Raw genomic sequence first — 26186 nt, forward strand, 5'->3', positions numbered from 1 at the left:
TAAAAAATAAAAATAAAAAATACAATTTCGCGTTTTCGGGATGAAAAATATTTTTCGTATCTAACGAATTGTTTCTTTTTTATTAACACTCGCTGTCGGTAGTCTCAATTCTATTCTAATTCAATTTTCATTTAATTGTTCTAAGATAATTGTTGTACGTACGTATTATTATTGAAAAAAAAAAAAAAGAAAATAAACAATTTCGCGTTTTCGGGATGAAAAATATTTTTCATATCTAACGAATTGTTTTTTTCTTTATTATAACTCGCGACACCGAGCTATCGATTTATCTCGAATACGCTTAGAGATATACCATAGATGTCTGTCTAGGTATACTAACTGAAAAAACTTTCGCAAACGATCGCAATCGTAGATGAAAGCGCGTACGCGAATATATAACGGGCGGTGCATGTAAACCGTGTTACGGTTTTCCCATTAACCGTATTTACACGCGCAACGAACCGAGTAAACTGCACACCGCGGTCGACCATTCTTCCACCTTCTTCTTCTTCTTCTTCTTTTTCTTCTTCTTATTCTTCTTCCTATCTTTTATTCTTTTCTTGTCTTTTTTTTCTTTCTATTTTCCACCTACCCTCCTTCCTTCTTTCCTTCCTTTCTTCCTTCTTCTACCTTTTCTTCTCGTCCACGACATTCCACTTGCACGGAATCGGACTGTTAGATGATATTTTCGCTTTTACGAGAAATGCGCGGAATGCAACTCGTTTCTTCCATTACCAACTCGATTTCGTTATCTTGCATACGATACAGGATACACACCTTTGGTATAATTAATGAAAGCATCAAATATCAGATCAATTTTATTAACTATCTCTTCCTTTACCCCTCACCCACCCATTTTTTTTCTCTTTTTCTCCATTTAAAACTCGATCTCGTAATCTTGCATACGATATCAAGTACATTTCAATATAATTAACGATAAGAGTTTATAATACGAAAAATGAATTTTATTGAGAATATCTCTATCTCCGATACGCGTATTTTATCTTTCGATTATTCAACGCACGATTTCACATTTGATTTTAATTCTATAAAATATAAATACGCGTAAAACGTGTATGTAATTAACGGATAGTGTCAAATATTAGACGAATTTAACGAATTATCCTATCTGTCTCGCGTTTTCTGTCACTTTCATATATCGAATAATGCGAAATACTCTCGCTGTCAATCGATCAATTAACCAACGGGAGAGATTTTCGAAGCGGAGGTAGGGAAGAGGATAGAAGAGAGAGAGAGAGAAAGAGAGAGACAGACGACCGACTCTAATCCGGTCGGCCTCGAAAACTTGGCCGTTCGTATGCCGTTATTATTCCCGTCACCCGTTACTTGGACTTGGACGTAAAAGCGATGTAAAAAGAAAACGCAAAAGAGAGGATACAAAAAGAAAAAAAAAAGAAAAAGATCCACCGGCACGAGAAGTCGCTGGATTTACGCTTTTACAGCGGCATATGGTAACCCAATGTTTCTCGGTCTGCTTACTCCGGTCCTCTTTCGTTGTGTTAATGCTTTTTATGTCTCCTCTCTTCCAACGCAGCGACACGAATTTTTCTCGTCCATCCAAATGGGGATGGATTTGTTTGTTTGTTTTTTTGTTTTGTTTCGTTCATTGGAATTTCGTCAAAATCCAAATTTTCGTCAATTTCATCGAGATTATCGATTCGAATATGATTGATCGTCGTATTGTATCGTACACGCGTAAGTATCTTCATTGATATAATCATGACATAATAGATCTAACTTATGTTCGAAAAGATTCAATGAATTTCGAGCAATGCTCTCTCTCTCCGGAGTGCAGTTTCCAACAAATCGATGAAATCCGATTTGTCGGATTATACGCGAATGAATATTCGATGAAACAAACGAAACGTTGCCGCAATCAGACAATTGCAAACAAGTCGTACATATCGTTGCTCTTCTATGCATTATAACCGACCACTACCAACCACCCACCCACCCACCCGCTACGCATGCATGGTATTCGTAAAACTGAACAAAATGTTGGTTTATTATTTTACACGAGTACATTACCACGATCGAACGGAAACAAAATGTAATAATAATGCAGCTTATATCTATAGTAACTCGAGATTATGTTAACTATTTTATTATTTTAACTTTTTTATTTTAAAGAAGGATGATCGAAAGAATGAACTTTATTTTTTTGTCTTTTTTGAATCGTTCGGATCGAATTTTTTGTCGATAAATCATGTCGTTGTATACGAGGAAGAAAGAAAGTGCGTATTATAAAAGAGAAAGATAAATCGATAATAGAAGAGTTATGCAGTTGGAAAAAATAGAAAAGAAGTTTAGATAGAGCGGCGTTTCCTTAGAAAGGCTAGTTTTTTTTTTTTTATTATTTTTTTTTCTCGAATCAGATAGAAGATATCGTGAGATCGTTAACGACATATCATACGAGGCGAGACGAAAAGGAGCAAGAAAATTCATTGAAAGTCGACGATGCATGTAGTACTTGGCACGTAACACGTAAACGCTTTCGCCGACCGATTTAATCGCCCATATACACACACACACACACACACATATAAGTGCATATACATTTCTATGTAACATCTAACGCAGATGTTTCGGAGTCATACAGTTTGCTCGTAAAAGGAAAGGTTTTACCCTGTAGCCTTTTACAACGGGGTGGTACATATACTTTTACCGTGTCTTCTGTCTGTTATTTGATACCGGGATTAAATTAACGAGATTACACGGGTTGGGGGGAGGGGGGAGGGGGGCAAAAAAAAATCGGATAAAAGTATGCGAGAAAATAAAATAAAAAAAATAAAAAAAAATAAAAAAAGGATCGTTGATCTGTATCGAGTTCGATCTTCCGATCTCAAGTGTAGCAATCGTAGAAACACTATAGGGGTACACCCGATATCGTGTGCAGTACAAACGATACACCTTCTTACGATTACTCGTTGCACTTTTACGTATACATGTCATTTTAATGTTCTATATATTTTATTTTCTTCCTTAACTTCCTCGATGCGTAATAATTAATCCCCCCCCCCTTTTTTCTAATAATATTTATTGTTCGGTCGAACGGTCATCTTGTTTTTTACGATTATTTTATTTAATATCACATTTATATAGCGTTATAAAATATCCTTAGTACTTAGCGGGAAAATTTACAATCAATGATAAAAGGATGAATGGTCGAGACACGTTTTCTTCATCAAATTCATTCTTTAAGTTCATTCATGTTTTTTTAGGAACTAACAGGAATCTTACTTATCGACACGAGTAACAAGTAGTCGGTATGGTATGTTCTCTGCATTATCGACCGAATTTGTCAAAAAAAAAGTTCGGATTTTCGTCGCCAGAGAACGCACGTTATTGGGACTAATTTTTTTTTTCTTTTTTTATAATATGTAAATGATTTTTTTTCTTTTTTCTTTTTTTTTTATATAAATCAACTTATCTTTGCGAATTTTTATCTCTAAACGATGTCGTTCGTTGTTAGAAAATTTATGAGAATGAAATTAAATATGATTACCCTAATCGGAATAATTTATCGCTCAAAGCGACGCATTGTAATAAAGGAAATCCAATGGGGAAGTATTTAAAGAAAAAATAATCGAATGATATTCGATAAATCGAAAACTAATAATCGCTGAAACCGAGTACACATTTATAACGTTTAATTAAACGAGAATTCTTAAATAAATCAACGAGAATTCGATGATAACTTAGCCATTATATCAGGAGAAACATTTTGTTTATTTTACGAATGGATTATTAAAGAAACAACATTGCATAAGCAGCAACCGTGAATAATCGATCCCGCGGAATTTTAATGTCTGCCATATTGGTCGACGCGTAAATAGAAAAAGAAAAGGAACAAAAAGAAGAGAAAAAAAAAAGGAGGGAAATAAAAACAATCGACGCGAGCAATGGGACGTGTAACGATGGGAGAGGAAATAGGAATTTCTTTTTCTTTTTATTTTTTACTCGTAATTTCAGGGAATAAACGCGGGGGGAGGGGGGCGGAGGAAAAGTAACAACATCCGGTCTGTATGTATCGTCGATGGGATTCGATTGGATTTCGCGTTATCTGTGAAACGAGACCGAGGACTAATACAAACGACAGTACAAAATGAGTAAAAGTATATACGCGTGAGAGAGAACAAGAGGAAAAAAGAATCGAAAGTACTGCCGTTAATGCCGCGATGATAATTTCCGATTCATGATCAGCATACTGGAATAAATATCTCACCACCAACCACCATCACCATACACCTTTACATTACCCCAAGAAAGTAATCTATTTTTTTTTTTATTATTATTGCACTGTACACTTTTCATATTAACAGAATCTATAAAAAAAGAAGAAAAAAAAACATACGTAAAGTGAAAAGTTTCTCTACATCGATTGGAAACAATCGATAACTCTCTTTTTTTAAAGAGAAAGAATTTGTTTGATCAATTTTATTAGTCGATCCTGTAAAACCATAAACCAAACTACAAAAATTCTGTTAAATCTCGAACGAAAGGGGGAATATAATTGATTTTTTTCTAATCGCTTAGAAATTGTTGCCTCTGCCCAATTGTTGCCTCTGCTAAAAAAATAAAAAAAAAAACAAAAAAGGGTAGAAACAATAAAGAACAATTCTCTTGTATTTCTCCTATTACCGTTCTAAACGATACGTTTATATCATCGTCTCGTGAAAATATCAAGTTATCGAATAGGGATTAAAAGTTCCTGCGTTGTTTCCCGTTAAAGGGTTTCGCGTTTTATTGAAACCGCGTTGCTGTGGTTTCAATAATAAAAAAAAAAACAAAAATAAAAATAAAAAGAAAAAAATAAAAAGAAACGAATTTCAATTTCACTTTTCCACGGATAATGGAAAAATATATTATATAGGGGGAGGGCGTGGGGAGGGGGTTGATGCGTGTTTTCCTATAAGGCAAGAAAATAAGAAGAAAAAATTTGAAGGAAGAAAAAAAGAAGAAGAAGAAGAAGAAGAAGAGGTAGAAAGGAGAGAATGTTCGAGATTTGCTTTGAAATACGCTTAGCGTGTGTTCGCACGTAAATCTCGCTGGCAAGGAAGAAGATAGAAGAGAGAGAGAGGGAGAGAGAGTGTGATAGGAAGAGGGGGGATCGAGTGTCGGCAAAGACATCCTCGACTGACAGCAAACACAAGGGGTGAAAAGGATCGCGTTGGTCGAATGGGTGGATGGGTAGAAAAGCGAGCTTGCCAAGGAAGCTTATTTAAGACTGCTTGTCTCTTATCGATCCGCAGTTACCCCCCTTGCGACCTCCTCCTCCTCCTCCTCTTCCTTCTTCTACCTTTCTTCTATTTCTTTCCTTTCGAAAAAATAAAAAAAAAAAAATAGCTAACTAAAAAGTAAAAATTAAATAAGTATATTTATATAATTATATATTACAACTTAAACTTATTTAACTTATAGTATATATTATAACTTAAAAATAACAAAATTAAATAGCTAATTTTTATCCAAATAATAAATTCGGAGAATATTTCATTATTTTCCCTAAAATCATATTATTGTAAGGACAAATACGATTGACCCTTTAATAAATTATCGAAAATAATTGAAACGAGACGCGATGCATCTCTTATAATATCACCTTTTCATAATAAATCTTATTGTAAGACTAAATACAGCAAAGCATTTTATTATCCTTTCCAAGGATAAATACAACGACTCGTCGATAAAGTAAAACCCACTGGTATGTGAAACGATAGTAAAAAAAAAATTGACGAGGAGTGAAAGATTGAGGCATAAAAGTAACGCGTTTTATCATCGTATTACAACGTTTATACTTAGACGCATGAAAAAGAAAGAGGTCGAAGAGAAAGGAAGAAGAAGAGAAGAGGGGGCGGGGCGAGGATAGGGGGAAGGGGGGAGGGAGGGAGGTAGTATGGTAACAAGTTCGATAAGGGTCGGTGATCTGTTTTGATGTTACCGAGCGAATAGGAGATTAAAAGAGACGCTGAATGTTTCCCGGATGTGACGGAAGGATGAACAAGAGACGTGAAGTAGACGATGACGACAACGACGACGACGACGACGAGGACGAGGACGAGGACGAGAACGAAGAGGTTGGTGTCTCGTTCGATCGTAGCATCCCTTTCGACCTTAGCCGCAGGGCTATAGATAGTTCATGCATATAGTATAGTATCTAGCGTGTGACTTGAAGCAACGACACAAGCCACCACCACCACCATCACCACCACCACCAACACCATCGCCACAACCTCTGGCAACCAACTCTGCCAACACATCTCGTTTCTCTCTCGAACGAGAAGAGAACTTGCCACCCCGACTCGTTGGAGCATGAAAATTCCGCAGCCCTCGTTGCGCTGGATCATCATCCCCCGTCGAACGAGACCAGACCGGATCGTTCGTTCCCGTTCGGCTGAACCTTGCGAACAGAAAAATATCCGAGTCAAAGGGATCCCTTGGGGAATCGATAGGACCACCACAGTCGTTCGAGGACCCCAAATCTTTCATACTAAATCCTATATTTTATTTCTACTTTCTTTTTTTACGTACATATGTATGTATATATAGATTAGAATGATACGAAAAGATTTGACACGATAATACATTTTTTATTGTTACCATACGTATATTCAACTTTAAAGATATTTATGTTACGATAAGGGTGACAAAAAAAAGGGTAGATAATCGATTGATAATTAATTAATTCGCGAGAAATAATATTCTTCGAATATATTTTTGATACATTTAGAATATACTGTATACTAGGAAAATTCGGTGTGTAGCATATATCTATGATATTGAGATATATTGCGATGTCAAGTTTTAGGGGACGCTTGGTTATCGGAGAAAGAAAAAAGGGAAGAGAATGTTGGGGTGGCTGGATCGCACAGCATGGCGAACGCATGGAGGGTTTGAACAGGAGGATGAGAATGAGGAGGAAGAGGAGGAAGAGAAGAGACGTGGTGGGGGGTGGTATGGTATGGTATGGTGTGGTATGGTTCGGTGGTAGAAATCTCGTTGGGACAAAACACATTCCGCGCGCCAAATAATATATTGCACACCCTCGAGCTACTCTCGTCTGTTTGTCCGTCCACCAACCACCATTTTTATTGTAACTGGTCGCGTGGACAAAAATGAAGAATACGAAGAAGTTCGAGACACTACTCATACTATATATGGCGGTTATATATATATATATGGTGGTTAGGGACAAAAGGATTGTGATATTGATATGGTGGTGGTGGTGGTGATGCCATGCTGTGCTATGCGGTTGCACCCTACGTTCCATCGCAATCTCTACCAAACTCCAACGTAAACTTTGGCAAAAGCTCCCAAGCTCGTTCTACGTTGGTACGTTGATAAAATCAAAACTGACGCGAATAAAATAATCATTGAACTATTTACAATTATATTCCCAATTATGATCAATTCAAATGCTATTGTACACTATTTTAGTTTCGTACTAGAAAATGTAATTGTAAGTGGTATTGATGAATAATAATCCAAACTCCAACGTAAACTTTGGCAAAAGCTCACAAAGCTCGTTCTACGTTGGTACGTTGATAAAATCAAAACTGACGCGAATAAAATAATCATTTAACTATTTACAATTATATTCCCAATTATGATCAATACAAATGCTATTGTATACTCTTTTAGTTTCATACTAGAAAATATAATTGTAAGTGGTATTGATGAATAATAATCCAAATTCCAACGTAAACTTTGGCAAAAGCTCCCAAAGCTCGTTCTACGTTGGTACGTTGATAAAATCAAAACTGACGCGAATAAAATAATCATTTAACTATTTACAATTATATTCTCAATTATAATCAATTCAAATGCTATTGTGTACACTCTTTTAGTTTCATACTAGAAAATCTGATTGTAAGTGGTATTGATGAATAATAATTTGACCTACATTTAGTCATAGACGATAAAAAATCAATAAAAAAAAGAAAAAAAAAGAGGATATTACCTTCTCCCCCAGTTAGTGGCGCGTTGTAAAACTAAAACCCATCGATGTTGGACGTTTTTCTTTCAATGTACGGAACGGTGGCGATGCGTTAATCATCGTCGCTCGGCTCGTTTACACGGTTATTATAACACAATCGAATTACTCTCGCCGATAATCGTTCGTTCGCCACTCTCTCGCGAACGAGAGTCTATCCGTGTAATATAATAGCGAGAAAAAGCAGTTAAGCGCAAACGTTTACATATATACACGCACACGCACACATACACACACACACACACGCGTAAATGTGCAAGGTGCGACCGATCGTCACCGATCAACAACGTTCGATCAGCAAAATTTGATACTTCCTACGAAAACCTACTACGTTAATTGAACAAAACGAAAAAACACGTAAAGAATCCATTAAAAAATTATTTCTAAATCAACAAAAACAACAAAAAAACGAAAACTAGCGTTAAAAGATCAACGATTATTCTCGATAGATCGAACGCACATTATCGACGAGTATTTTTCCATATAAAAATAATTCGAATTATTTCCGCAAAACTAATTAAACATTAATGGGATTATAAATGCATGGAAAGGGTTAAAGCTAAGTGGTAAAACCAATCGCGTACCGATCTCGGATACTTACGATCGTCGATTACTATCGATTCTCAAGCACGATTGGCCTCTACGATTCGCGGAAGTTTCTCTAATTAACGAGATGGTACACGTCGATTCGCGTCTTCTAAGAGAATCACGATTTACCAAATATATAAGGGAAGATATATATATATATACTTACGTATTATATACCTTGTACTTTGCTGTATATAACTATGTATATAAGTTTATACATAGTACGTATGAGAGAGAGAGAGAGAGAGATATTGCACAACACAAGCAAGCAAGCTATCGCTTTATGCAGGTCCTTCGTCATATCGAATATCGAACGATATCGAAATTCGATCGAATCGCATTCCTTCCCAGAGTACACAGTGCTCAGTGCATTGATGCGTAATTTCTACTTCTTTTCTTTTATTTATTATTATTATTATTTTTATTTATTTATTTCTTCTCATTTCTTTCCCCTCTTATGAGAATCCGCATTCGATCGATCGATCGATCGATCGATTCGACTGCAACGAGTTACTACTACTCTTCTTTATAAATTTATAAATAGTTTTCTTTATATATGTGTGTATATATTTATTTATTTATTTATATACAAATCTCGTGCTCGTGTAAATAAAAATACTCGGGTAAATAGAATCTCTCTTTTTCACTCGTCTAAAATATATAAAAGCTTTAGATTTATAAATATGTGTATAGATCAAAGTAATCTTTGAAAAAGGGAAAATTTATAAATAAATCAATGCACGTGTTCGTTGAATCGTCCCCCCCCCTCCTCCTCCTCGAAAAATTTCAAACGTTTATTATTAATAAATATAGATCGAATTATATCTATTTATAATTTATCGTAAACTTATATAAAAAGAGAGATATATTTAAAGTATCGTGAATGAATATATAATATTCATGTATTATGGAAAATAATAATCTATTATTATTACGAGATGAGTTAATAATAATAATAATAATAGCCTTTGAAGTAAATAAAGTGGAGTATATTGATCGAATATACAAATCTTCAATGCAGGTGAACGTTCGATAATATTTCGATTATCGACTTGACGCTATCCTTTAAACGACTGACACGCTTTTACTCGCTAAACCGGTATCCCCACATTTTTTTGTCTTCTTTTTAATTATCAGATTTAAGAACGTGTCATTATTAATGGTACGTTTTATGGAGAGATTGTTGCTTGCTTCACCGGGTTTTAATTTTATCGTTAAACCTAGAAGTTAGTCATCGAGTGACGTAACAAACCGCAAATGAACATGTTTGATAAATAATATTAGTGTTTACTCACATTTCGATATTACCCAATTTGAAAAGTTTCACCCTGCTTGAATAAAAATACAAATTTTACGACGACGGAATTGTTCCTACTTCGATATGAATTTTTATCGCAGAACGAAATACAAAATTTGTTTCCATTGAACTTTTGACAAAAACAAAGATATCAAAGGCTTTTGACAAATTTCAAAAAGAAACTTGACGCCCAAGGCCAGACGAAACGCGAGTAATGACGGAACGTTGAAAAAAGCGTTAAGATCGTGTTTTTAAAAAAAGAAAAAAAGAAGAAAAAAAGAAGGAAAAAAGACCGAAGTACGAGAATAACGAAAAAATCGTGGGAAAGGGAGGAGAAGGGGAGAAAAAAAGGTTGAAGGGAGTTGCGATCGTAGATTTTTTACCTTTTCTCTCATTACTTCGAAAAGAAAATGAGGAAAATTCGAGGGAACGATCGTCGGATATGGAATTTCATTAATTTTTCTTTTAACCTAATAACAATTGGATTCTATTGCATATTTAATATTCCTAAAATTTTGATCCATTTGTTTTTTCCCCTTAGAAAGTTTTTCCCATCTACTTTTTATTTCCTATTCTTTTTTACATTTTCTTTCTTTATTCTTCATCCAGCCTCGACCTTATCCTCCTTTCTCCCTTTTTTTTATTCTTTTTATATTCTCTCATACACCACCCCACCCCACCCCACCCCCACTCCTTTATCTCTTTGAACTGCGAACAAAACCGTCAAATTAAGATTGCGAACTTTCCAGAACAACGGGTCTCCGCGACTAAGCAGTTTAAATATCGCTTTGATTTTCCCCATTTCATTTTTATTTCCTTCTACTTGGATTACCGTTCTCGAGGTTGCCTTATTGTGAGAATGATGCTTTTTAATAAATATATATATCAAGGATATTACTTTCAGGAGAAATTATATACATTTGCTTATTTTTAAATGAAATTTAAAATACCGAGTAATTTCAATCTTCAGATTATTAAGCGTTTCCCGTTATTTCCCTGTTTTTATTTTATATTTTTATTTTACTTCAATAGGACGATCTAAACATATTTTCGAAAAAATAAAAAACACGAATAATCGAATCACGTATAAAGCAAATGTTTTCATTTATAAAATTATTCAACATACTATAAAAAAATAAAAACTTAAAAACTCGATGTTCCACGGAATCCTGGAATTGCAGGCAACCTTCCCAAGGGTTTCGTTAAATTGTTGTTTAATTACACATATTGAATATCATTCTTTCATAAAATATTTAAACACCGATGCACTGAAAGTGCAAGAACAAATATTGTAGCATTTAATAGCAATTGATAGAAGCATTTAATATTTAAGGGGTTATATGGTGTTGCGAGGCTCGAAAAAGACGTATTTTCATGAATTTTTTCTAGAAACAGTTTTTATTTCTCAAAAAAAATTGTTGGTAATTCAAATAGAGTGAACTTTTGAGATTAAAAATATTAATCTGCACTGCTCCTGTAGATGATTTCCTGAACGTCCTCTAAAAATGACGTTTGGCGGTGATCTCCATTTTGGCGGTTTGGATTATCCGAAATTAAAAAATATGGTGGATTCTTTTAAAGGATAGATTAATGCAGGTATTAAAACCAAGGAATAATGAAAATTTTGATTTTTGACAAAATGGCGTCTATTTGAAAAAAAGTTGTTGTTTTTGACTAAAATTTTCGCTCTAAATTGTTACAAAAAAATAGTAATAAATTTTTTAAAAATTATTCCTTATACTTAATACCTGAGGAATATATCTAAGAAGATTGTGTAAAAATTTGAAACCGATCGGTTAAGCCGTTTTTGAAAAATCAAAATCACCGACTTTGAAAATACCGTTTTGAGAAAAACGCGTTTAAAGTTTCAAAGAGACGTTTACGCATAGTTAAAAATTTTTGTTTGCAGCTTACATGAAGTGAAGAATATTTGTCGGATCGATTTGAAATTTTCAGAGAATATACTTAAATATATGTACATTCTGAAAATGCAAAAAAAAAAAATCGATTTTTTGAAAATCCTAACTGCGTATAACCCCTTAAACAAGTTGAAAAAACAAACATATTGCGAGGATGAATCTTGGAAATAAAAAAAGAAAAAAAAAAAGAAGACTATTTTTGCACTGTCCTATACAAAGAAAAAGATAACGCTAAGGGTGAGGGGTAGGGTGGGTGGTGCGGTGCGAAGAGAAAAGTGTTGCAAAGACATGGTTTGCAGAACTAGGCGAATGTAAACTAAGCGACGTCGAAGTTACAGGAAGTGAGAAAAAGGGAAAAAGGGAATGGAGAGCGAGAGACAGAGAAAAAAAGAGAGAAAGAGAGAGAGAAAGAGAGAGAGGCGTTTGAGAAGTAAAACTCTTACCCTTTCCTCCCTCGGCCCTTCCTCTCGTTCCATCTTTCTCTCGAAACTGAAAAGGTACCGTCGTACCATTACGTCTCCTATTTTTTCCCGGAAGGCGAAAAAAGGGAACTCGCGCGAGACCGCAGGCTGTGCAACAAAAAAGCGAAAGGGTTGAGGAACAATGAGAAAGGCTTTTCTCGCTACGCCTAAGACTTTTCTCTCTCTCACTCTCTCACTCACTCACTCACTTCTTTTTTCAGCTGGTCGTTTTCGTTGAACGAAAAGACTTTGCGATCGATGATGCATCCTTTTCTTTGCGATCCTATTTTTATAATTCCTTTCAACGCCTCCAACGTGTCGTCGTTCGCAGATTAAAAAACTATTCACGATATTGTTTACAACAATATTTTTGAAACGTGTTTAAAACAAATAATAAAATAAATCGTACGTAACGTATATAACAAATTCTCACATTATTATTATTATTATTAATTTTGTACGAAACGAAGAAACATGTTATTAATTCCAGTTTGTTGTTTTATAATTAATTGTTCAATTAAAAAAAATGTAATATAACGCGTAAGATCGAAACGATCGAATAATCGTTAATTAACGAAAGCTAAGTAACACAAATTGTCAGACAAGATTACGTTGGTAGGGTTTCGAGGTACCAATCACGAGCCGATTTGACGTGGGAAATACCTGCGGTTGATCCATGGTAATATCAACCACCTTCGATGTGAGGGGGAACAATATATCTATCTATACAATACATACATAGATCAGCGTGCGTACATGCGTGTACATGCATATGATGGAACACGTAAATCCTACTACCGATGATCCAGAGGGAAATTGGATCGAAAATATATCGAGTCGAGTAATTAATTAAGCCCTTCACCCCAAACCACCATCATCATTACCACCGGCACAGTCATTTTCATAATTACGGTAATGATAATCTCTACTTGGATGAACGAACGGATTATTTGAGGTATTCAAATATATGCTTTTATATATTTATTTATTTATTTATTTATTTATTATTGTCTAGACACCTTTTATTTGTGAGTATTATTTTGAACAAATAAGAAATAAAAACGATAAGTAAATTATTTGTGTGAGATGCGAACGTCTCCAAGTTAAACACTTAAATAGGCATTCGTGAAGAGATTGGACGGTAGGCCCTGGATAGCTCAATGGTTAAAGAGCAGTCGCCCGAAATGCGGAAGATCCGGGTTCGAGTCCCGGTCAGTCGAATCCAACGGCCCAAATTTTTCACGAATCCTATATTTGTATATATCGAATTACAATGATGATTATTATATTAATTTATTTGCGTTGATCTTTTGAATCAAAAAAAAAAATAGAAGATCAAAAAAGCTTGGTTCACGGTTTATTATTACTCCCCTCAGTTCGTAGAACTGCATATTGAAAGTTTCCACTTGAATTTATAAGCTTCGTCGTAGTAATGCATTCATTTTCATTATTCTTGGTGGCTTTAATGCAATTAATAGGAGGACGGTCGGTCATAATCGATGCACGGTCATCGTAGGAAGTCGAAGCGCGTTATTATCTTTACATGGTGTAACCCTTGTTCGATGACACCAACCATCCAATGGCGGGAACCCATTACGCTAATGGCCGACAATATTGCTTTCGCGAGGACGATACAATCCGCATCATTGTGTTCGTGCACCTACCTTTGCCGTTTCACGATGTTAATAACAACATGCGATTGAAAAAGAATATTACAATAAAAAATCGAATAAAATGGATGAAGAGAATTGAAAAAGTGGTACACAAATTGAAAGAAAGAAAGAAAGAAGGAATAATAAACCACACGGAATACGTTAATTAGCTCGTAATTACGATCGCGCGAGCGTACATATACGCAGGTACGTGTATAGTTGTTCGGTGTACTAATTGGACTAATTAGACGAGAACGGTTCTAACAGCTTTTATTCGTTTACTTGATAGAAACAAATTTTGCGAAACGAACGAACGAACGAACGAATGACGATACCTAGAAGACAACTACTATTTTTCTCTTGCCCTCGATTATTACTTAATATATTATCATTATTATTTTTCGTACCGTCAAAAAAACTCTAAACGTATCGCGTTATTTTCTCGAGTTTATATCTCTCGACTATTGTTTCTACTCGGTAATTAGTTAGACTTAATGAAGAATTTTTCTAACAAACCATCAGTGTCGAATAATTATTGATTGTTGTATGCATGTTTTGTCGACGGTTGCGGTGGTATAATTGAAGCAGTTTTAAATAAGAGATAAAAAAAGCTTTAATGGTGTTAGATATACACGTGTCAGAGGTGAACGAGGTCGAGTTATTTTCACTTACTCGAATCAACGAGCACCATTTTGCTCGGGCTCCTCTCGCACAGTAAATATTTCATCTGACCTAATTCCCGAATCGATTTGTTTCGAAAATTCTCAACTAATGGGACGGAGGGAGCAGGTGGGGTGGGTGAGGGTGAGAGTAGACCGAACTCTCTAAAGTGAAATTTATTATTCGATAAAGGAAAACTTTCGTTATATTTTAGAAGAATTTTGTGTAACGAAAAGCTGACACGGGTCGTCTAGGTGCTTAAAATCTTTCATCGAATTTATTCTAAATCGTTGTTCCCCGTTGAAAATGATTAGAGATAAACGGTGCGAAGGAGGTAAATAAGTTAGTCGGTCCAACCGTTAAAACGCAAGCGCCCGTGGGAATCGATTTTCTATTTCCCAGAGTAGAAACTCCATCTTTTTCGGTCTCTTAGTACACCGTCTAGGAAGTTCCTTTGCGAACGTGACGGAAATACTGCGTCTCTGATCATTTACTTTAAGAAACAAATTAAGATATTAGCCGAAGCCCGTGGAGAAAAAATAACAAATGTAATATTTAATAATAATAATAATAATAATAATAAATAATAATAATAATAATAATAATAATAGTTAAATAAATATCGGGTTAGAAAAAAAAAAAGCGGAGACAGATTTTCCTATTTCAGGAGGTTGAAATCAATACGGAATGTTGTAATCCAAATTCTCAAATTCTTTCTTCCCTCTACCTCTCTCAGCAGGAAAAGGGCCGAAAAGGGGAGAAAGGGAAAGAGAGAGAGAGAGAAATGAGAAAAATTCCGAGGTTGGAATGGATCGTACAAAGGCAACCACCACTGGTTGAAGTAGTACGTTGAGTAGTATGTTGGGAAGCAACGATAAAGGAGTGCCGTCCACTTATTGCGCTTGAGTTATCTTTTACGTTCTCTACGTTCTACTTGCAAATAATAAAGGAATCAAAAAATCTACAAGAAGAAGAAGAAGGAAAAAGTAGATAGAAAAACTGACAAAATATAATTGTATTCTTATTCTTCTATTACATTTTTTTTTTCTTTCCCAAAATCAAACCCGAACGATCAGAGTGTAATAATAAAATGTATTTGTTAAGTTCTCAATCACGGAATGATTTTAATTGGTATTCGATTAACTCTCGATAAATGTTATTCTCCGAATAACCGTTGAAAATCAAGATTGGACGTTTGAAGAATCGAACTAGTAAAATCTCAATTTCCCAAAGAAACATTAACGAAGGAAGGAACGAACGAACGAGCGAATAAATGGTATCCGCGAACAAAGGAAACGTCGGAGGAGTCTCCATCGACCTCCTCCCACTTCCGATAATTCCGAAAACTCATTTGAAGACTTCGCTGAGAAGCGTAAAATACAGGTAGACGAGTAATTGTGCGGTTGTAGAGCAACGGAAACGACCACGATAGAGAGAATGAACGATTTCGGATGAACTAAGGTAACGAACGAACAAATGAACGATTGACGAAAGAAAAGAAATATTAATCCTTTGCACCGGAGAGATTATTTCCGGTCAACACTCGGTTTAACACAATAATAAAGATATTTATTTAGATTTTATTTGAGGAATATTACTTCGTGAATATTTTAAACAATACACGCGAGCAAAACAATTATTTTAAATACGAGTCTAGTATTGGTTAAGGGCTGAAAAATTCGAAGCTTATCATACAGAAGGGCTGCAAATTTTCTACCATGATTTTTCATAAGTTGCACAACACACACACACACACATATACATTTTTCTAATTAGATTTAAAAAAGATTAGTAAGAGCCTAGGGAACTTCTTTTGGTTAAATTTGTAGACAAAAGTAAACGATTTCATCAAATATTGATTTAACATCGTTAACTTGAGTATACTACGTTTAGCACGTTTTTCGATAATGGTCGATGCTAAACGAAAGGAGTATTGATTGAATTGATTACTAACGAACCTTTTTCAAAACGATTAAACTTTCTTATAATTTGTAATATGGGATTATCGTGAAATCGATCGGATTATCTAATTTTATATTAATGACCTATCTACCTGGGTTGATTCGAAGAGTTCAATGTATTTATAGAAAGCATGTAAATCGATTGGAATAACGAAGATCCAAGTATTAACAGCCGCAGTACGTCAACTTCAATCTTGCACGAAGAACAAAATTATAAAAAAAAAAACCTCATTTTGTTATCAATAATAATCGCTATAATTGTTATCGATGTTCGGGTTGTGTGTGCGTGTGTGTGTGTGTGCGAAAGGATTAAATGTAATAGAAAATAATTATATATATATCAAATAATATTTGAATATTTATATAAGTCAGAGATCTCAGAGCGAAGTTTAATTTATTCTTCGTACCGACGTAGCTGACGTTTTATATATATCGTAGCATAAATTACAACGCAAGGAGATAAAAAAAAATAGAAAGTAATATGCTCCACTTTTCGAAGTACACGCTGCTTCGTATCTTAAAATGCCAAGGGCTGGTGGAGTTTGAGCTCGTAGCTTCAAAGATAGACCAAGTCAAAATTACTTTCCACCTGAAGCGGCTAAAGGTGAAGGAAAGGAAACAGAAAAGGAATTATGGATAAAAAGAAAGAAAAGAAGGAAGAGAAAGAGAGGTTGGTATCTTTACGGCACGGATTACGCCGTGCATTTTCTTTGGTGTTTCAGACCGATCCCAAGACACGTCTGATAATGGCCACTACTCTAATACCACCACCGGCATTCGCCACCACCTTCAGCACCACCTTCAGCACTACCACCACCACCACCACCAGCACTACTACCTGCATTACTGTCGAGAGTTCCTAGGAAATAAAATGGCAAATTATCCCTTCGCAAGGATATTTCAGCATGACGATGCATTTCTTTTCTACCTGTCCAACAATTTCCCCCTACCAAGAGAACATACTTCGATCTATCTCTTTTACTTCAACCTGACGTACCCCTCCCTAATCGCATTTTCTTTTTTTCTTTATTTCTTCTTTTATCAAATTCTTCGCGAAGTTTTACAAGCACTTTTACAATTTCTTCTTATCGTTTAAAATATATCAAAAGTATGCTAGAATAAAATAACGAATGAATAATCAGTTTGAAAAAAGGGGGAATTTCGTTGTTAGATAAAACAATTCCAAAATTTACGTTAACAAAAAATACTTATCGTATAAATGACAAATAAATGTTCTCATTTAAATATATAAAATATTTCTTAAAATTCTGACATCATTTATTGGTCAACCACAAACAAGCAAAAGCAACAACTAACTCATACGGTTAAGAAATAAATGCAAACTATCCCTCCTCCTACTACGGTATTCGTCTCTTGTAACCGTGTGTAATCGTTGGATGAATCATCGCGAAAAGAAGTCGCGAGTGACGAAGATCGAATGAGAGAGAAAGAGAAAGAGAGAAAAGTAAGTCTCCTGACTCATCCGTAGTGATCTATCAAAATGAAACTAAAAAAAGTCAAGAAAATAAATATAAATGAAAAAAAAAAAGAAGAAGAAAAATAAAAAAAAAAAATATATTACCTCTTCGGCCCTCCAGCGAGTCGTCTTATTACATTAGAAAGTACACAGGTGGTTTCCACGAGCAACGGCAAAAAGACTCGAACACCTACTCTCTTAAGAATGCGCGACCTGAAGTCGATGTAAATTACACGCCACGATGCACTTTACCTTTCTAATTCGTTTGCTAAATTTTCCTCCTATCACAAGTCAATATCTCAGAAATACTGTTATTACACACTCGATCAAACATTATTGGAATTATATAATTATTATCAGAATAATATTTAAACAAAAAAAAAAAAAGATAAAAATTAGATTCGTGTAAGAATAAAAAAAATTGAATTTAAAAATAGATCGAACGTTCGTTCGAGAATAAAATTAAGTCGAACGGAGAGACGAGTGGGAGTAGGAGGAGGGGGTGGGATGGGGGTGGGGGGGGGAAGCAGTGTTGATAAAATCGAAAATAGATGAGAACGATATCATTATCATAAATAATAATTATAGATTTATAGAAGTTAACTAACGTAACGGTAACCAAACGGTCTTCCAAAGCTGGAATATTAACAGCTTATTATTCTCGACGCATGAATCGCGCCTAATTCGTGTCTAACTACTACGCCAGTCGAAATTATGTAATCTCTGTCATTATTATTGCGGAACTGAAACATGTACAAACGAAGAGTTCATAGAGTAACATAGTAGAGAGAGTGAGAGATAGAATTAGAGTCTCTAGTTTTACTGACCCTTGATGCCCACGGTTCGATTTGGTAAACGGTACGTACACGTTACTATATGTATATATGAATACCTATGATATATTATTATATAATACATGTTAAGTTGTACTTAACATCCGCGATTGAATAAAGGAAGAAAAAAAATGTTTAAATAATAAATATAATATTTAAAAATTAATATAATAAATTATAATATTAAAAAAATAATAGAATAAATATAATATATGAAAATTTTATAAAATAATAATAAAAATTAATATAATAATATAATAATATTATAAAATTTTAATAATAAATATAATATTAAAAAATTAATATAATAATATAATAATATTATGAAATTTTAATAATAAATATAATACTAAAAAATTAATATAATAATATAATAATATTATAAAATTTTAATAATAAATATAATACTAAAAAATTAATATAATAATATAATAATATTATAAAATTTTAATAATAAATCTAATATCAATATTTATAATTGTAATTGAATTTATAGTCATACAATTTTTTTCCAATTGTAATTTCAATGTAAACACATTTGAATGAATTTATGTAATCCTTTTGGCAAGAATGTGACGAGTAACATATATATATATATAAAAATATGTAGAAAAAATAGTGGCATATAGCTTTCTCCGGATATAATATAAGAGTTTACTGAGCGATCTCGTTCGATTTTCAACATTTCCTTTCGCTCGAACGGTTGCGAATTGCTTCTAGGTGTTCTTAGATGGTATAGAGAACCGTGCTTTCACTCGGAAACAATATAAAGTGCGTTTAAGAGCAATAAACGATATAATATGTGGGAACAATTCTCATACTCTAAATCATTCTATGAGAAAGTAGAATTCGAGACGAGTTTCGAAGCGTGTTTTGTTTCGATCCCCCCTCTAACCCCTTTTTTTTTATATTCTCTCAATTTTATTATTCTTTTTCCTCGTTTCATCATAAACTTCACGAGCTTGTGCGAATCGACACGCTAACGTACACGTGTTACATCCGCTTTTTTTTTTCTTTTTTACAAAACTTCCACACGATTCACCAACTTTCAACAACGACCTGCTTTCGAGACCTATCTAGCGATATTTTTTGACAAATCTTCGATAAACCTGTAATAGTATCGTTCCATAACATAAATAAGTTTGAAAACAAGAACACGTAGTTTGATCGAAAGTTTCTAAGCGATATTTGAAAAAGCAATTTTGTTTCTATCGAGAAGAAAGAAAAAAACAAACGAAAAAAAAAAAAACGAGACTCGTCCTAAAAAGTCTGAAACGAAATATTGGTTTTAATGTATTAAAAAAAAAAAAAAAAAAAGGAAAATTACAAAATCGCGACACGTAACTCGATAACAAAAACAAAGTTAACAACGGCTTATTCCCTGCAAACGAAATCTTCGTGGCGGAACATATTCGATTTGACGTTAAACGACGTAGAAATAATCGTATTTTGTAGAAATTCTTTTGTTGATTAAAAAGATAAAAAGGATTTTCGGTGACAACAATGTATTTCTCATTCTCTTCTCGTTCGCTTCGCGTCCTTCGCGGTTTAAAAAAAAAAAGAAAAAAAAAAAAAAAAAAAAAAAAAAAAAGGACTAAGAGACAGAGAAAAAGAAACGAGGTGGGAGAAGGAAGGAAGGAAGGTTATTTTACTTCTTTTTACATTATCCTTTCTCACTTTTTCCCCGGTTGTCCTTTATCTTTCTTATATTTTTTTTTTTTCTTGTTCATATTAGTTTGTTCGTATAATTAGCCACAAACGGGTGGTGGTGGTCGTTTTGCGGAAAGGGCTACGATGCAAAATTTCCGCTCGGTTGTGCGTCAAAGACCGAAAGGTTGTGTTAGTTTACGTTGGAGATAGGAGGGAAAGGGTAAAAGGGAGATAGAAAATATCGGCGCCGCACAGTGTTCTGGCAACTCTTCAAACGATGCATCGTCGAAAATCAATTTCGTGGCGAGTCCCTGTGGATTCATCGTCCCACAACGGATATGCCACTTCGTTCGCGTCGAACGGGCCAATAACAACATTTTTTCTTCCTATTTTTCCTTTTTTTTCTCTCTCTCTCTTCATTCGGAGATGAAAATCCATGTGAACGAACAATATGATTGGACAAAATACGAGAATTATTGATAAGTAGTATCGACGTTCGTTTTATTAACTAGTAATATTCGTTCGTTTTTTTTTTTTTTTTTTTTGAAGTTATACTTCTTTTGGCGCGTTGAGGAAAATGTAATGGGGAGTGATATTGTTCCTAGCGTCTGAAAAACGACACCATGAAGTTTGTCGGTTTATTTATGACGCGCGGCAAAGCGATTTCAAGTATACGGCATGAAGTTGTCTTCTTTTCTTCTTCCCCCTTTTTCTCAAGCGGGTCACCCATCCAAATACTAATCGAACTCAGCGCTGCTTTACTTAAATGATCGAAGCGAGAACTAATGCTGTAAACCGCGCCATGGCGTTGACGCGTGAAGTAATTCGATTTATCTCTCTTATATTTAGCGTGGACTGATATCTATATATTGATATTTTTTTTCTCTCTTTTTATTCTTCTTATATATATAATAATGATTATTTTTTTCTTTGAGTTATTTTTTTTCTTTGAAGTTTTTTTTTTGAAGTTACTTTTGAGGTTATTGAGGTTATATTCGTTTTGGTACGGCAAAGAAGTATAACTTCTTACGTGCGTACATAAGTACACACACCAGTTTTTATTTTATACTTAGACGTTACTGAAAATCCACGTGGACGAACAATATGATTGAACAAAATACGAGAATTATTGATAAGTAGTATCGACGTTCGTTTTATTAACTAGTAATAATCGTTTATTTTTTTTCTTTTTTACTTAGATGTTACGAGTTAATCGAAAAGGTAGATTTGTTATTATCTACACACACAAACACACACACAAACATACACACACATGTATATACAACGCAAACGAAACGTTTTTCTATTAAAAGTATATACTTCAAGGACGATCTATCGAATAACGTGACAAGACTGCAAAGAAACGTTCATTCGTTCTCTCCCCCCCTCCCCCCCTCTCTCTCCATCTCTCTCGAAACGATTTATCTGTTTCAATCGGCACGGTTCCTTCGACATTATATTCTCTCTCCTTTCTCTCTCTATTTTCTCTCTCCTCTCTCTCTCTCTCTCTTTCTGTTTCTCTCTCGTGGCCAGGAAATTCAGTGTAATAAAGATAAAATGACGGTAAACGGAACAACGATCGTAAGCGAACGGACACAGACGGTCTTTATCCACTCTCAATGACATTACGCAAATAGCTCCTACTTCGCGCTAAGAGAAAAACAGGTAGAATAAGAAAAAAAAAAAAAGAAAAAAATCCTTACGTAGCAGCGTCACTTTCCTGTTTACATTAGAGAAACGTCCCGCCGCCTGTGTCGTCGAGTCGTTAAACGATCAAACTTCGTTTTCGAGTATTCCAAGTATATAACGTCAACGCACACTTTTTTATTTACCAAATTATCTAATCCTTTCCCCATGACCCTTTTTTTTTGTTGTTTCTCCTCATTTATTATCTACTCGTACTACTTTGAAACGTTGTAGCTTTTATTTTGATAAAAATACTATGCATCTGGTACTACGGAACGAACGAACGAAGCCATTTTTGTAATAAATTGGTATCGTTTGCATCATTTTAGCTTCGAACGACTTCTCTCAAAAGAGCATATCGAATCTATCTTTCGATCGATCGTTTCCAAGTATACAAGAAGATCTATGTATCTACACCCTAAAACATATACACATCTTTCCTAAGATGTAACAAACTTTCAAACTTTTTCCTACTGTCTTACTTCTATACACATAGAATTTTTCTTTCTTTATTTATTTTTATTTTCTTTCCTTTTTTGTCTTGTATTTTTTTGTATTTTTTTTTTTAACATTTCTCGTCACGCCAACGTAATAATAATTATGTTGTTAACGGTATTACCGTTAACGAACATCAAACCACCTGGTATACGGAAATCATGAAATTTTAATTAGACTTTATAATCTATGAAATGAGATTTTAAAGTAAGCCTAGTTTTGTTCACGGACGTCGAGCATAGTATACGTATACACATACATAGATATAAAATATAATAGAATATACTTGCAGTAAATATTATACATACACGTAACATACCGGATGTTCTCGATTTTCTTTCGTAACACGTTCCTTTTCCTTCTTTTTCAACCACTTCTTACTTTTTTTTTTTTTTTTCCTCCTTCCTCTCGCGCGTAGCCCCTTTTTATTTTTTTATTATTATTCTTAACGATCGTTGCGTTGACTAACGACAATAATTTTACCTCACCGACTTGGTTCGTCTCTTTCGAGTTCGAGTTCGCGAATAAATCGTATTACTTAGCGCGAAGAAAAAATAGTAAAAAGGGTTAAAAGGTAAAGTGATTAAAAAAAAAAAAGAAAAAATAATTTAAGAAAAAAAGAGTACTATATCAAAACTGACCCAGTTTTTTTCTTACAAGCTTTCAAATATTATTCGAGCTTTATGCTCGTAATTACTGCGCTAGAGAGGAAAGTTTTTCATTAATTATACCTTTTTCAAATCTATTTAAACCGAAATATATTTCCCAACGATATTTACGTTACCCGCTAACGCGTAAATTGTTTGTTAAGCCAAATAATTCTAGGACGTACAAATATTAAATGCATCTCCCTTTTCCAAATAAATCCACTATCCCATTTCTTTTTATATCTCTCTTTTATGTATGCAAATATGGATACTAAATATAATAACAACGTTGATATCATGTATTTTCGTGTATCAGGGTAATACCAAAACTGATAATAAACAACACGCGTGTAAACCACCCTCTCAAGATTACATTTATCTCGAGTATTACAGAACATGCGAATTTCGATAGTTATTCCCTCGAATATACGGTTTATAGTAACCATCCTACAAGGGTTACGGTGTTATAATAATTAGCCACTGACAAGGTACGTTAGTTGTCTATATATAATATATAATACATAATACACACATAGATACACATACACATATAATATATACGTATATAAAGTAAAGAGAGTGAAAGAGAGATATTAAAAGCATAGAAAAGGTTGCTTCGTAAGCACCTGTGGGGATATACACCCCCGTTTACATCCTCCTCCTCCTCTTCCTCCTCCTCTTCTTCATCTTCTTCTTCTTCTTTTTCTTCACTTTTATTTCTCCCCTCCCCCTCTCTCTCTTCTTTTTATCTTTTTACACGCGTCAACGATAAAGAAGAAGAAAATGAGAGAAAATAGATGGAGGTTGAGCAAGTATGCGTGTATGCGATGCATATACGTCGGCAGTGTGAACGACCACTTAGAGGCAAAAATATCACAGACACGCACACACCTTTCTATTTGTCTATGTATATATGTATCTATGATGAACGTGAAAACGAGTCTCGATTATTCCCTTCCCGAGGATGAGTAACACCCTAACTACTTTGTATGCAAAACGACGTCCCGTGCTAGACGCACACGTACTCTCTCTCTCTCTCTCTCTCTCTCTCTCTCTCTCTCTCTCGTTGCACACACCCCTATATGCTCACCTCCTACTACCCATCTAACTTTGACTATATTCCTTTTTCTTCTTCTTCTTCCCTGAGTTCTAACTTCCATAGTATCTTACGAGAATATACATAAGTTATTTCTAATTATACCGTTAGAACGTAAGACATTTTCTTTCTTTTTTTTTTTTGAAGTTATACTTCTGTATAAATGTAATGGGGAGTAATTGTGTTGTTCCGAGCGTCTGGAAAAACGACACCATGAAGTTTGTCGGTATTTACAATGCGCGGCAAAGCGATTTCAAGTATACGGTATGAAGTTGTCTTCTCTTCTTCTTCCCCTCTTTTTTCTCAAGCGGGTCACCCATCCAAATACTAATCGAACTCAGCGCCGCTTACTTAAATGATCGAAGCGAGAACTAATGCTGTAACCGCGCCATGGCTGTTGACGCGTCAAGTTATTCGATATATCTCTCTTATATTTAGTATGGACTGATAATTATATTTTGATATTTTCTTTTTCTTTTTTTATTCTTTCTTATAAATATATAATAATAATTATTTTTTTTTTAAGTTATTTTTTTTCTTTGAAGTTATTTTTAAGGTTATTGAGGTTATGTTCGTTTTGGTACGGCAAAGAAGTATAACTTCTTACGTGCGTACATAAGTACACACACCAGTTTTTTTTTCTTTCTTTCTTTTTCGACAAATTTAACAAAAACGATCGACAATTATTTTCATTGAATTTTTTCAACGAAGTCTAATAATAATTTATCCTGCAAAGTGCAACACAACGAGACTATCGCGTAAATATTAATTCGCCGTACACGTGTCAATATTGTATTTACGTATATACGCTCCGTAAAAAAGTTTTTTTCCTTTTTTCGTAAAGTACACGCTCTTAAACGTTATCAGCGGTTCGCTAAAGTAAAAAAGCGGTTATATCAAAGAAAACTTCGGAAGACTTCGTAGTCTTTGAAAAAGAAATTCCCCATGCTCCCCCTTCTCCACCCCACCCCCTGCCGGAAAGGGAACTTCCTGTAAATCTCTGCAATCAGAATTTTTATGAAAAAAACTAAACGACGATAGAAAATTGATTATTATTACGGACTGAGCCAATTTGACTCATTACAAAAATTTGTTTACCATATATATATAACTTAAATATTATTTTTTAAAAACATATGTTGGTTTTTAGTTACTTAATTAAATATACGTAAATATTAATTCCTCCCCTTTACTCAATCCTCCATTTAACAATGTTTGCAAGTCATTAGAAAAATAATGAACAAAATATCCGAAAATCTAGTGTTAAAATATCAATCACACATTGTAATATATGTAAATGTAAAATCATACGCGTATACGAAGATATATATATATATATATTTGTAATTATACGAAAATGATGGAGAAAAATTAATTCCTCCCCTTTATTCAATCCTCTATTTAACAATGTTTGTAAGTCATTAGAAAAATAATGAACAAAATATCCGTAAATCTAGTGTTAAAATATCAATTACACATTGTAATGTATGTAAATGTAAAATCATACGCGTATACGAATATATATATATATATTTGTAATTATACGAAAATGATGAAGAAAATTATCATGGGATTTAATAACACAGATCGATCTAATTTCCGATGACTCAAGTCGCATCGATATATAAAACGAATGGAATACTCGTGAGAGATGATATATGGCAGCGCGTGTAGCAGCAGCGGAGTCACTATTATTCACGATTGTGTGAATGAAAGAAAGAGAAAGAGAGAAGAAGAAGCCATGTCGGCG

At 34.2% G+C, this 26186-nt stretch overlaps 2 protein-coding genes across 3 annotated transcripts in view; one reads left to right on the forward strand and one right to left on the reverse strand.

Moving 5' to 3' along the window:
* LOC122519095 (ras GTPase-activating protein raskol) overlaps positions 1–26186 on the reverse strand; it is a 135004-nt gene that overhangs the window by 92652 nt on the left and 16166 nt on the right. The gene's annotated exons all lie outside the window — the stretch shown is intronic.
* LOC122519097 (cell wall integrity and stress response component 3-like) lies at positions 7152–17450 on the forward strand. Of its 2 annotated transcripts, none has more exons than XM_043638308.1 (2): positions 7152–7353; positions 17275–17450. In XM_043638308.1, exons 1-2 carry the CDS (start codon positions 7258–7260, stop codon positions 17413–17415), a joined length of 237 nt encoding a protein of 78 aa, XP_043494243.1. In that variant the 5' UTR covers positions 7152–7257; the 3' UTR covers positions 17416–17450. The 2 variants fall into 2 exon arrangements, 1 of the variants encoding a protein (XP_043494243.1); XR_006304244.1 differs by lacking the exon at positions 7152–7353 and adding an exon at positions 15853–16052.

This window comes from Polistes fuscatus, unplaced genomic scaffold, assembly GCF_010416935.1.
Source record: "Polistes fuscatus isolate 324 unplaced genomic scaffold, CU_Pfus_HIC Scaffold3, whole genome shotgun sequence".
Classification (NCBI taxonomy): Eukaryota; Metazoa; Arthropoda; class Insecta; order Hymenoptera; family Vespidae; genus Polistes; species Polistes fuscatus.

Bases quoted from the DNA above. Each gene is read 5' to 3' on its own strand.
- LOC122519097 (XM_043638308.1), top strand. From the start codon at position 7,258: ATGCTGTGCTATGCGGTTGCACCCTACGTTCCATCGCAATCTCTACCA. The intron at 7,354-17,274 runs GTACGTTGATAA...TTGGTGTTTCAG, and splicing joins CCCAAGCTCGTTCTACGTTG to ACCGATCCCAAGACACGTCT.